Genomic DNA, 12,102 nt, shown 5'->3' with positions numbered 1-12,102 from the left:
ATTCCTGTGAACGGCTTCAGTCTTTTAAATAACCTTTTATGTGTTAAGATAATGGTTAAGTATATCCATATTTTCACTTTGAGGGTCATGCTTTTTCTTTCTGTCATGGATTGAGGCTTTCCCTGACCTGCATTTTCTTTTTCTCCTCCCCAGTTGAGCACTTCAGGCTCCTGAGTTAACTTTGTTTTTGTCATATCTTACCATTCTAGGGATGCAGGGCCAAATGGGAAGTGGTTTGAGTTGAGTTCTTGCTGTTGGGCTTTTGTACAAAGAAATGGTTACTTTGCATATTTTATGTTTTCCTTATGACTGCATTTGTTTTCACAGCCTGAGGAAGAGCTTGATCCTGAAGAGAGGGACAACTTCCTCCAACAACTTTACAAGTTTATGGAAGACAGAGGTAACACCGAATTTAATGTTTTGTTTTTAATTAAATATTATATTACTTTTTAAAAAAATGTCTTTCACTTTTTAAATGACTTTTAAAAATTGCTTTAAAATGGGATAGGTGTTATTATGAGGATATTCTCACATCAGTGAAGGAGGGTAACAGCTAGTCTGGTGCAAGGAAGAGCACTTGTACCCATTTTCACACATGACAGTTCTGCTTCCAGTACTTTGAAGCACAGTGCACAAAGGAAACAAATCCTCCCTGAGGTGTTTTGGGTTTTGTTTGCTCTCACAAAACCTTTTTTTTTTTTTTTTAACAGTCCCTATTAAATGACCTCTTGGTTGATTTCTTCTTGTGACAGCCATGGCTGGGAACTCTGCTGTTGTTCATCCCAGGCTGGAGCCTGAGGAGACTGTTCATGGATGATGAAATTCAACCAGCAGAGAATCAGAGATGGGCCATCTTCAAGTCTCCTTGCAGAACCATCTTAATCATGCACAGATGTAACACTGATACTCACCCAAAGAGACAACTTAATAGCTTTACTTTGTCCTGTAGCTAGAACAAGAAAATGGCATATTTTAAATGTCTTTCTTTACAGAACTAGGCAAGACTGTAAAAAATTGGCATGGTTACAGTGCTACTAGTGTAAGACGTATCAGAAGTGCATGCAATGAGTAGAGGGCAGAATATAACTTCTGACTTGGGAGACCTGCAGTTGTGGTAGGTCTTACACTAAAATGGAAGGTTTTTTGTTCCTTGGCTGCAATTTGAATACTCTTAAGTGTTGTTAATCCTGCAATAACCTTGGTGGAGGTAGATGACAAGTGCAACCACTGCCTTTTTACTTTTTTTTTTTTTTTTAAGTTACCTGAGTGGTATTTCCATAGCAGCATGTAGCACAGCAAATGTTGATCTACTTGAATTTGAAATGACCAGAGCTAAGAGTGAAATATGAAGTGCATGTAGTGTCCCAGCATTTCCTCCTTTCTTTTTTCTTTTTTTTCTTTGGTTTAAAAATTGGGGGGAGAAATCTAGTTACTTTTGTGAAAAAGGCTCTGCATCCCTATTAAATGAGGTGTGTTCCAGAGCACAGAATTGTCAAAGAACAGGTCCAAGTCTGTTCAGTATTGCCAGTTCTTATCACAGATTTAGAAATTAATCATGTTGTATAGCAAAGCATACTAGAGTTCCTCCAATATAATTTTGAGGCCTCCTGTATATAACCAGTGTCTCTGGAAAATAAACTGTCTTGGGGGGAATAAGAGGCTTTGTCACAGGAATAAACTTACTGCTGTTGGACTGATACACGATTTTCTTTATTTTCTAGTAGCCTGATGCTTCCCTCTTTCCTGTTTTCCTCCTTCACTCCCTTTCTTAAGCACTCTTAGACCATGAACCAAGTAGGGGTTGTGTCAGGGACTTGTAGAGGCACAAGAAGAAAGCATTTGTGCACTGAATTTGAAGGCTCAGTCCAGCAAATACTCTTTATGCTAGTGTGTTGGTTGCTCAATGCACAGGAGTTTTTCAAGACTGGGTTTTCCCTCCTGCCTGTCTACGTGTTTATTCTCTGTCCATGCAGCAAGATTTCTGTTCCCACCAGATTTGTTCTTCACTCTGTTGTCTTGGTGTGAATATTTTGATTCTCGTAACCATGATTAGTTTTCCCCAAGTCCAAGAGAATTCTTTTACTGATTCCAAATATAATAGCATGAAGATGAAGGAAGATGAGAGAAGCAGCAGGATCTTATGTGCTGGGATGAATGCTGTCTCTGTACACTGCCACTTGCCCCTTGTCAGATTTGGTTTCTCCTTTTGCAATTAATTATTGGTTTTTTATATCATTGCCACTCAGATTTGAGTTCTTTCTTTTTCCTGGGACTGTCCCAAATACTCGTATCCTTTTAGGGTTTTGTGCTTTTCCACATTCTGACAATTTCCCTGTGTATCTTTTTTCTAATCCAGCATTTCTGCTTCTTCCCCATTCCTTTCCAACCAGTGTTCTGAGCTAATCTCTTCACACGTTGCTGGATTCCAGCATTCATCAGATGTTCTGTAGAGGTTGCTGCAATTCTGATTGTCCCCCCACTCAAATGAGGGAACAGTGGGATGCAGGCAGTTGGATGGGGATTATTACACAAGTCTGAAAAGGAGGTCAGGAAATCATCATTACCAAGCAGCTGGTGCCACTGTGCTAATAACCCACCCAGAAATATGTGATCTGTTCCAAAGAGGATGAAGCCTTAATTGGCGGTTGGAAACTACTGACTTGTGATGTATCTTACAACTCTTAAATACAGATTTAAATTGTGGAAAGGTAGTAGTGAAAGATGTCCTAAGGGAATGGAAGAAGCAGTTTGCTGTTCTTTGTGATAACAACTCTTTGTTTCTGGTATTGTTTCATTTAGGTACTCCTATCAATAAACCACCTGTTCTGGGATACAAGGACCTTAATCTCTTCAAACTTTTTAGACTGGTGTATCAGCAGGGTGGGTGTGACAATGTAAGTCTTGCATGCTTCCTGACCTAAATATGTTCATTCTTAGGCTGTGTTAGATATCATTCCTTAATTTCCTTGATTAACAAAACCTGAAAACTTCCTTCTTTTTTTTTCTCTTTCCCCAAAGATTGAGAGTGGTGCTGTATGGAAGCAAATTTATATGGACCTTGGCATTCCTATTTTGAACTCGGCTGCTTCCTACAATGTAAAAACTGCTTATAGAAAGTAAGTTCTTGTATCATGGTGAAAGCATTTCTCCTTTTTCTTAGTTGCATGTACAGTATTCAGCAATTTATGATACTTTAGTGAAACAGTGGTTGGCATTCTTCAGTTAATGAACAATTCTTAGCATTTTCCAGTGCTGAGGATTGAAATGGTGGAGGAAAGGTGAAGAGTGCTCAGGGCTGCGTAAGTTCCTGTTGCTCTGATATTTAGAATGCTGCTCATTTTCTTATCAAGAAGCATTTGCTTTCAGCATGTGATGATGCCATTTCAGAGGACAACAATGGAATTTGTGAAGAAAAAAAAAAGCTTTGGCAAATTCAGCTTTGCAATTTATGGTGATTAACAGGAACAGACTCTGTCTTCAAGCTGTAGATGCTGCATGCAGGGAGGATAGTTTTACACCAGCTTCTTTAGCTCCCTGAAAATTGTTGATAAAGACAAGACTTGTTTCAGACTGCATATTTAAATATAATCTTTTTGGAATCTGTAGAATAATGGTTGTAGGGCTGTACATTGCTATGGTGGATGTGACAGTATTATGTAGTAAAATCATTGCTTATAATGAAAAAAATGTATAAATCTTTTTTATTCTGACCCCTGGTTTTCAGTTGTGTTTTAACTTTAAAAATGGAAACCTTCTAGAAATGACACTTTTCAAGCTCATTTGTCTAAATAAAGATTATTTTTATTTATCCTTCTGGAAGTCTGACAAGAAACAATTGTGCTTTTTGAGTAAAAGGGAAGAATGAGGTTCTCTTGACTCGAACCTAATGTCCTCAATGTCCTGACATTTGACTGATTGAATAGGGATGACTAATGACTCAACTCATGTTAATGTTGATGAAGATGAAAATATTCAGACTATCTTCAGTGACATTTGAACTGGGCACATGATGAAGGTCTGTATTTTACAGAGAAGAGTATTTCTCATAAAAAGTGTAATTGGTGAATATGTAGTAGGCTGCTGGTACAGTGGAAATAATTATGTTGTATGAATGCATGATAGTATGTTGTAACTTGCATATTATTCTTAGAGGAATAAGCTAGTTCATGTCTTTTGCCCATAACTGGGTTAGAGTGTGCACACTGGCAGTTACCAAAGAACAAGCTGATGCATGGCAAGTTCTTAACATGTGGTCACTTGTTTCTATACCCATATTCAGCTTCTGGGCTGATCTCAGCTGTCACTATGCACTTCCAAAACAGACTACATGTTCTGAAGCTTTACTGTTGGAAATTCTGATTTGGGAGGAAGTTAAATTTGTGGGGAGCCACCTCTGTGTTCTTCCTCTGACTTACATGCGTAATTGTTTCCTTTCAACATCTTCTCTGGCCCTTTATTTTTTTGTTTAGTTGGGTTTGTTTCTTTTGTTTGTTTTTCCTGAAGTTACTGCTCTTGCTTTTCTGTGAGCAGGAGAAACAGATTTTAGACACTTCAGTAAATAGAAAATAAAACATGAAACATAAACAACACTTTCTTTGCATCTGTAGGTATCTTTATGGTTTTGAAGAGTACTGTCGTTCTGCAAACATTCAGTTCAGGACCATCCATCACAATGAACCAAAAGTGGTAGAAGACACACAGAAACACGTGGAACCAATGGAGGAAAGTGTAAAAGAGGAACAAAAAATGCCCCCAACAGAAATTAAAAAAGAAGCAGAAGAAAATTATTCCAGCAGTGAAAGTGAAAAAGAAGAAATAGAACTAAGATCCCCAAGGGTAAGTGTCTGGAACTGATTTCTATTTAGTCCTTACAGAACTCCTTTGTAAAGTGAACAGTTTACATCATGAGTTTCCCCTTGTGGAGTGATGGTACATTTGAACTGGCATACTTGGGCAAGCATAGGACAGGGTTCTGTGAAGGCAGAGCTGGTGTTACCTTCATTATCTTCTACCTGCGGATAGAATCAATTTGATGATTTCTTCATATTTGAAACCATCTGTGGGATTTGCTCAGGCTGTGTAGGATGTTGGACATGTTTGGATTCAGAGATAGCTTGAGAGCTGCTGAGAGCTGTCGATCATCAGAACAGTGAAACTCAGTAAGGCAGTGCTGGTTGTGGGTGAGACTTTCCATAGGCACATGGAATCTGGAGCTTTCCAGCAAGAAGCAGAAATATGAAGGGAGTGCTACAGCTTCGAGAATCAAAGGAGGACTCGTTTCCCCAAGTTGATTTTTATCACAGTATCTCTTCTTTTAATAAAACAAACACTGTAATTTTACAGTGTGAAGATGAAAGAGGAACACTTAAGTTTTGTCTTCTTTTGTCACTGGATGCTGCAGATGTGAGGGTTCTATTTGTAGTTATATAGGTAAGACAAGTGAGTACTGAACTTGGTGGAGAACACAAACCAGACTATTATGGTTTTGAATATGACTCTCTAGCACCTCTCTTAAGAGGACATGTGTGTTCCTTAGCAAAGCATCACTACTGAAGGAAAAGGAATGGCTGCTTTTAAAATTGTTTGATTTCTCAAAGGATTCTGTTCCACTAAATTGCAATTCTATTCAAGTCATTTTGCAAGCCAGCTTCTCAAGCAAGTACCAATAGATGAAAAGACACACCATAAACACAAGCTTAGATTTGTATTGCATATTAAGTTTCTATCTAAAACTGGAAGTGATTTTTTTCCAAGCTATATCAGCCTTAATGAACTTCCTTGCATGATACAAGCTTTGTTTTGTGTTGTGGGTTTTTTTTCATTTACTTCTTGTTTTTGGAGAAAACTGGTAAGAGGATAAAGCAATGGAAGGATTTTTGGTCTTTTTTTATTCTTGGTTATGTATGTTAATTTCTTAATAATATTATTTGGCTATGTATTTTATTACTTTGTTAGTCCAGTCACCAGCTGTCTATTAATGATGATTTTGCCAGAGTGGTTACCATTATACTATTGTGAATTTAAATTATTATAATGCCTTCATTACTGTTGTCTCTGGCCTCCAGATAATTAATCTTGCATACATAATGTATTTTAAGTGTTCTGATTACAAAGAAATTACACTATCAGGAGACTTTTCATAGTAAATGCCTCTCCTGGATCTCCAAGAACCAGTTGCTGCTAATCCAGACAGCAAGTGTCCAGCTATTTGAATTACCTTCTAGAAATGCAATACTTAAAGTTTTTTAGAAAGCTGACAGATTTCTGCTCTGTGAAATCAACAGGTGGCTACCAGGATGCTGAGGGAAGATGCCTTCTCTTCTGTAGTCCTGTGCAAGCACTTCAATGAATGCTATTGCTGTAGCTGAGAAAACCATTTTGGCCCTTTCTATCAGTGCAAGAGACCTTACAGGTCCAAATGAATGTCCTTAAACCCTCCAAAAGTTCATAAGAAGCTTGGCCTCTTTATTCTAGACCAAACAGAATGGCTTTACTTCACTCTTTTCCTTCATAACAGGGCAGTCACTTTCAGATTTTAGTGTCATTTTAGTGTTCTCTCCAGCCTTTCCTCTGTACAGGAATACTGTGTTTCACTTTTGGCTGGGATTTGGAGGGGCTGCACAGAGAACAATGGACAGGAATCATTAAAGTGATCTTATTTCTGTTCCAGGGACGAAGAAGACTTGCCCGTGATGCAACCCCTGCTAAAAAGGAGAGTGAAGAGGATAAAACACAAGACAAATTAAAAGACAGTAACAAAGAAAACAAAGATATAGAGGAAACACCTGAGAATGCAGAAAAGAAAGAAAACGAAACTCCACTGGGGAGAAAAAGTACACCAAAGCAAAAAGAGAAAAAAATTAAAAAACAGGAGGATTCTGATAAAGAGTCAGATGAAGAGGAAGAGAGGCAGAGGGAGAGGTAAACATTGACCTGTATCACCTTCCTATGTCTGTGTCATGATTGAGCCATGCTCCAAGCAGGACTATGCACAGAGTTGGAGATCTTACCAACTGAAATGTGGAAATCAGGGACCTAATCCACTCAGCCAGGCAGCAAAGGGGAAATTCCAGTTCAAGCTTGTAGAGTCTGCTGGACATCATGGAAGCGTCTTTTTTTCTGATAGATGCTAGACAGTAATTTTCCCTTTTATTTCCCTGAAGGTCTTGCCAAGGTTGTGTTGGTGTTTTATCACACTAGTATATAGAGGCACGAGTAGACCAGGCTGTAAGTACCCCAGATGCTTTATGGATGGTGAGCAGCTGTTTGGGCTGATTGTTCTGGCCAATTGAAATATAAATGGGAAAAGAGAGCCCTTCTTTTCCCATGGTTTTGTTTCAGTGCTTAGTGACCACATCTGGAGTATTGTGTCCAGTTCTGAGCTGTCCAGTTCAAGAGGGACAGGGATATTCTGGAAAGAGTCCAACAGATGCTACAAGGATGATTAAGGGACTGGATCATCTGTCACATGAGGAAAGACTGAGAGACCTGGGTTTTTTTAGACTTGAGAAGACTGAGAGGGGACCTTAATATCTACGTAGCCAAGGGTTGGAACCTGATGATCTTTACGGTCCCTTCCAACCTTAACCATTCTTTGATTCTATGAAAGATCATCCTGATCCAATCCCCTGCATGGGCAGGGACACCTCCCACTAGACCAGGTTGCTGCAAGCCCCATCCAACCTGGCCATGAACACTTCCAGGGATGGGGCTTCCACAGGTTCCCTGGGCAACCTGTCCCATTGTCTCGGTACCTTCAGTAGCACCACAGAGCCCAGAGCTCAGAATTGCAAGCCCCATCAGCCCTTCCCAGCCTGGGCAGGAGGGAGAGCCAGCAGGTACCTGAAACACTCTTTAAATCACTTCTTTTTCAATGGAAGGATCTTTGTATCCATGAGAAGTTCACTAGGATGGCAATTCAGACTTTTGTGCAATGTTAGTAACCTGCAGCCTATAAACAAACTGTAGAATGAATAACTTTTTAATAGTGTGTCAAAATCAAGTGTGTTTTAAAAATTGTAGCTCTTCCTGTCTTACTTAGGAGCCAGACACTGAGTTAACTTATTCCTTTTTTTGTTATCAAAATATTAATCGAAAAATAAGAATCTTGAAGCTTCGAGGTAGTTGTACACCTAATAAATGTAATTTCTCTGGGTGTTTTTGGCACTTACCCCTATTCTCTCCAAGTCATGTCCTTGATTTAACAAGAAGTGTCCGAACTAACTTTGGAGTCAGTGCAGGATGCAGAAGTTTTTTTTCTTGCAACCTTTTTCTTTTGTAGTACCTTGTCTACTCTAGTTAACTGTTAACACTTTGTCACTAATTGGTGGGCATTTTAAATACACTTTACTGTAGGGAGGAAATTGAGAACAAAGGAGAATCAGAAGGTGAAGAGGATGAGGAGGACACAGAACCCTGCCTGACTGGAACCAAAGTGAAAGTAAAATACGGACGTGGAAAGACACAGAAAATTTACGAAGCCAGTATTAAAAATACAGAAATTGATGATGGGGAGGTTTTATATTTAGTTCACTACTACGGTTGGAATGTAAGGTGAGAAGAAAAAATTGCCTTTCATTTCTTTGTTAAAAGGATTATTTGCAAAAGAATTTTTGTTTTTAAGAAAAAAAAAAAGAGAAAGGTGATCAGTGACTTGGCTCCAAATTGAATTATCAACATAACTGACTCTATTACACTTCAGTGTTAGTAATTGTGTTCATGGTATGACAGCATTGCATTGAAATCTCAGGATATACTTGTAAACATGTAAATGTTTCCAAGTTTCCATCCAGCTTAAAGTGAGTAATGCTCACTCCTCACAGGAGTATACCTATAATTTATGGTGTCAGCTGGTGTTAGCACTCTCAGATGTTTTTGTGTAAGAGAGTCTTTAATAATGGGGAAGACATCTGCAATTAAGTGTATCAAGCACTGAAATTTTGGCAACAACATTTATTCTTGCATTGAATGTTAATTGTGATTCTAAAGAGTGGTTTTTTCCATGTGGAGAGGGTAGGAGAGGGCTAAGGAACAAAGAACTCCAGAAAAAAGCTCATCAGATGCTTCTCTTGGCAGACATGCTTTATATTCAGTCCTGCTGGAGAAATGGCTTTTTTGGTGGTCTTCTTAAGAGCCTGGTGATGATGTAAATACAAATATCACAAAGTAGATATTTTTTAAAAACTGGAACACTTCTAGTATAAAACTTGAGATGTTCCAAATCTGCACATTTCTAAATAAGAGAGTTTCTTTGTGTGGCAACGTGAAGCTGACGTGTAGGGGAGTGTCCCCCCAGTGTCCCTTTCCCCCGGTACCTTCTTAATAAGTCAGGAGGTTTTGAGGAGCACTAGTGGAGTATGTGGGCTTTTCAGAGTCTCATCCAGTGTGTTGCTATGATTTTAAAACTTTTTTAAAAGATACATCTTTTACTGTGGAGGCACGGGGTGGTGAAAACTGCCTTTTGTATATGATGTGAAATAATTGATAAACTTTATAGCAAAGTCAGACCCCAGAGTTCCAGTGCTTTGCTAGCAAGGGACAGGGAATTTTGCTCCTCTCTTCCCTCACCCCATAGCTTTTTTTTTTATGGGCTAGAAATGCAATGCATGTCTGTGGTGCCAGATACTGCATGTGTGTCTAGTAGATGCTCTGCTTCCCTCCCTCTCCTTCATGAATATTATCTGTAACTCAGTTTTTTAATCCTCCTATTGCAAACAACTCCTGTATATGCAGTAATCACAGCTGCTGCTCTTTACTTGTAGATATGATGAATGGGTGAAAGCTGATCGGATTATCTGGCCTGTGGACAAAGGAGGACCAAAGAGAAAACAGAAGAAAAAAACAAAAGTAATGGTTGTTTCCATAAGACTATCACTGTTCCCTTTTTTTTCTTTAAAGTTGTTCAGTCCACAGCCTAGATTTTTAATAGAAATGTAGAGCAAAATGAGAAGAGGTTTGATGATCAGCAGTGAAACATATTAGTAACGATTAATTTTCCCCCCTCAGAATAAAGAAGAGAGTGAAAAGGATGAGAAGAAGGATGAGGAGAAACAAAAATCAAAGCGTGGGCGACCGCCTCTGAAATCTACTCTTCTGTCAAACTCATCTTGCAGTTTATCCAAAACACCTAATAGTGAAGGTAAATCAGGAGCCAAGAGTGCACGGAACAACTTATCAGATTCCTCACCAGTACCAAATGGAACAGAAGGTACATCTGGTGCACTCGTGTTCTGGCATGGGAGTGCATGTAAACAGTGATGTCGTGCTGTGCATTGGTGTGACAGCTTCAGCAAGCACACTGCTGTCAGCAGCTCTGAAGTCCTGCTTAACCATTCAGTTGTTCAAGCAATATAGCAACACGTTTTTTTGATGCAGATTTTACTCTGTCAAAATCAATACTTTTGATTTTGGTTTTAGCAACACCTCACAGGCAGACCAGACATAGATCAGGAGTATTTGATTCTGATAGAGGATCAAACAGTGAGTGATCTCAGTCCTGTGTTTGCTTTGGAGGTTTTTTCAGCACTTTCTTGAAAAGAGATTTGATTTTTATTTTTTACTTTTTTTTTTCCCCCCTTTCTTGTGGTTTGTTTTTTTTTACCTCCTTGTGAATTTACTGAGGAAGTAGTTGAGCTGACACTGCTTAGGAGCAGTTTGCTCACAGGAGAACTATGGTATGGAAAGGACTGCACAAGGCATTCCATATTCTTTAGCCAGACCCTGTCAGTCCTAATCTTGGAACAGACCAAATCTAGTGCTATAATGATAGTCTTTCATGTGCTAATTAAGTCCTCAACCTCAGTACTACATCATCCAGCAGAGTTGTTAATTATACACAAACGACAGCAATATTTTTGGTATTTCTAAACCTTTCTGAACAAGAACTGAAGTGAAATCACGGTCTTCTTTTAGTACAGGTCTGTGAATAATCTTCTGGTAACCAATCAGTGCTTGCTCTGTATATGGTGTGTGATTCTGTGAACAGCTTAGCAATGAAATGTCCAAATTGTGGGGAGGGAAGGGTTGTTTTGTTGTTGGTTTTTTTTCAGTTTGGGGGTGCATGGAGGGGAGGAGGCTTGGTTTTTGGTTTTGTACTGTCAGGTTGGGGAGGCATCATCCCCAGATGGATCATGGGAATCTAAAAATATTTTTGCTACTCTAAACTGTAATTTCTGGGCTAATTTGGGAAGTAGTTGAAGTACTACTACTGTTGTAGTACCTTTTTGAGGAAAAAAAAAACCTGTAATGAGTGTGTTGAATCACACAGAATTTTTAAATTTGAAATTGTTTCTTGTAATCTGTTAATATCATAGATTACTGGGGGAAAAAAAATAGGGTTTGTGTGGTTGAGAAGAGAAATTGTGCTGAAATTGATGATTTAGGGTGCTCTTTTTTTTTTCTTTGTTAAAAATTTTTTGCAGATTCTGGCTCATCTGACAGTGAGGCAGATGAGTCATCTGAAAAGAATTTGAATGAAGAATTTTCTCCAGAAACTTCAGAACTGGAAAAAGGTGAAAAACTAAATGATGAGAAGCTAGATGAAGAAAACCCAAAGATTCCTCATGCGTTGAAAGAAAATGACAGGACTCAAGTACAGCCACTAGAAACACTGAAACTGGAAGTTGAAGAAAGTGAACAAATTGTTCAGATTTTTGGAAATAAAACGGAACACATAGAAGAAAACAAAAGAGAGGCTGAAAAATCACCTAAAGGAAAAGGGAGAAGGAGCAAGACAAAAGATCCTTCTTTAGAGAATGCAAAGATTGCACCAGGAAGCCAAGAAGAGGTGACAAATGAATCTCTTACAGAATCTGAAAGATTAGACGTGTCTTCCTTGGACTGTAAGGAAACTTCCAGCACTACTGAAAATGAAGCAGAACCTTCTACTAAAGATAAGAAGCTTTTGAAAAGGAAAACTTTGGAACAGGCGTCGCCTGAGAAGAGAAATCGACGAGAGAGTGAGATGGAAGTGCCAAATATCGTATCTGAAGAGAGGACCAATGAATGTACTGGAGCAGAGGAATGTAGAGTGCTGAATGTTGAAGAGTCCCTCAGAACTGAAAATGAGGAAATGCCATCCCTGGTGGCAGAATCAGTTCAGCA

General features: G+C 38.8%; 1 protein-coding gene across 1 annotated transcript in view; it reads left to right on the top strand.

The window, feature by feature from the left end:
* Positions 1-12,102, top strand: part of ARID4A (AT rich interactive domain 4A (RBP1-like)) — a 47,882-nt gene that overhangs the window by 30,570 nt on the left and 5,210 nt on the right. Inside the window, exons 10-19 of the mRNA XM_009995099.1 lie at positions 328-400; positions 2,800-2,894; positions 3,019-3,116; positions 4,608-4,836; positions 6,671-6,921; positions 8,356-8,553; positions 9,762-9,846; positions 10,006-10,207; positions 10,417-10,479; positions 11,421-12,099. Coding sequence (XP_009993401.1) covers positions 328-400; positions 2,800-2,894; positions 3,019-3,116; positions 4,608-4,836; positions 6,671-6,921; positions 8,356-8,553; positions 9,762-9,846; positions 10,006-10,207; positions 10,417-10,479; positions 11,421-12,099 — 1,973 coding nt within the window. The remainder of the gene's footprint in view (positions 1-327; positions 401-2,799; positions 2,895-3,018; positions 3,117-4,607; positions 4,837-6,670; positions 6,922-8,355; positions 8,554-9,761; positions 9,847-10,005; positions 10,208-10,416; positions 10,480-11,420; positions 12,100-12,102) is intronic.

Source organism: Chaetura pelagica, unplaced genomic scaffold (assembly GCF_000747805.2).
Source record: "Chaetura pelagica isolate M959 unplaced genomic scaffold, ChaPel_1.0 scaffold783, whole genome shotgun sequence".
Taxonomy (NCBI): Eukaryota; Metazoa; Chordata; class Aves; order Apodiformes; family Apodidae; genus Chaetura; species Chaetura pelagica.
Note: the sequence above shows the minus strand (reverse complement) of the source record. Positions and strands in the feature narration are given on the sequence as shown.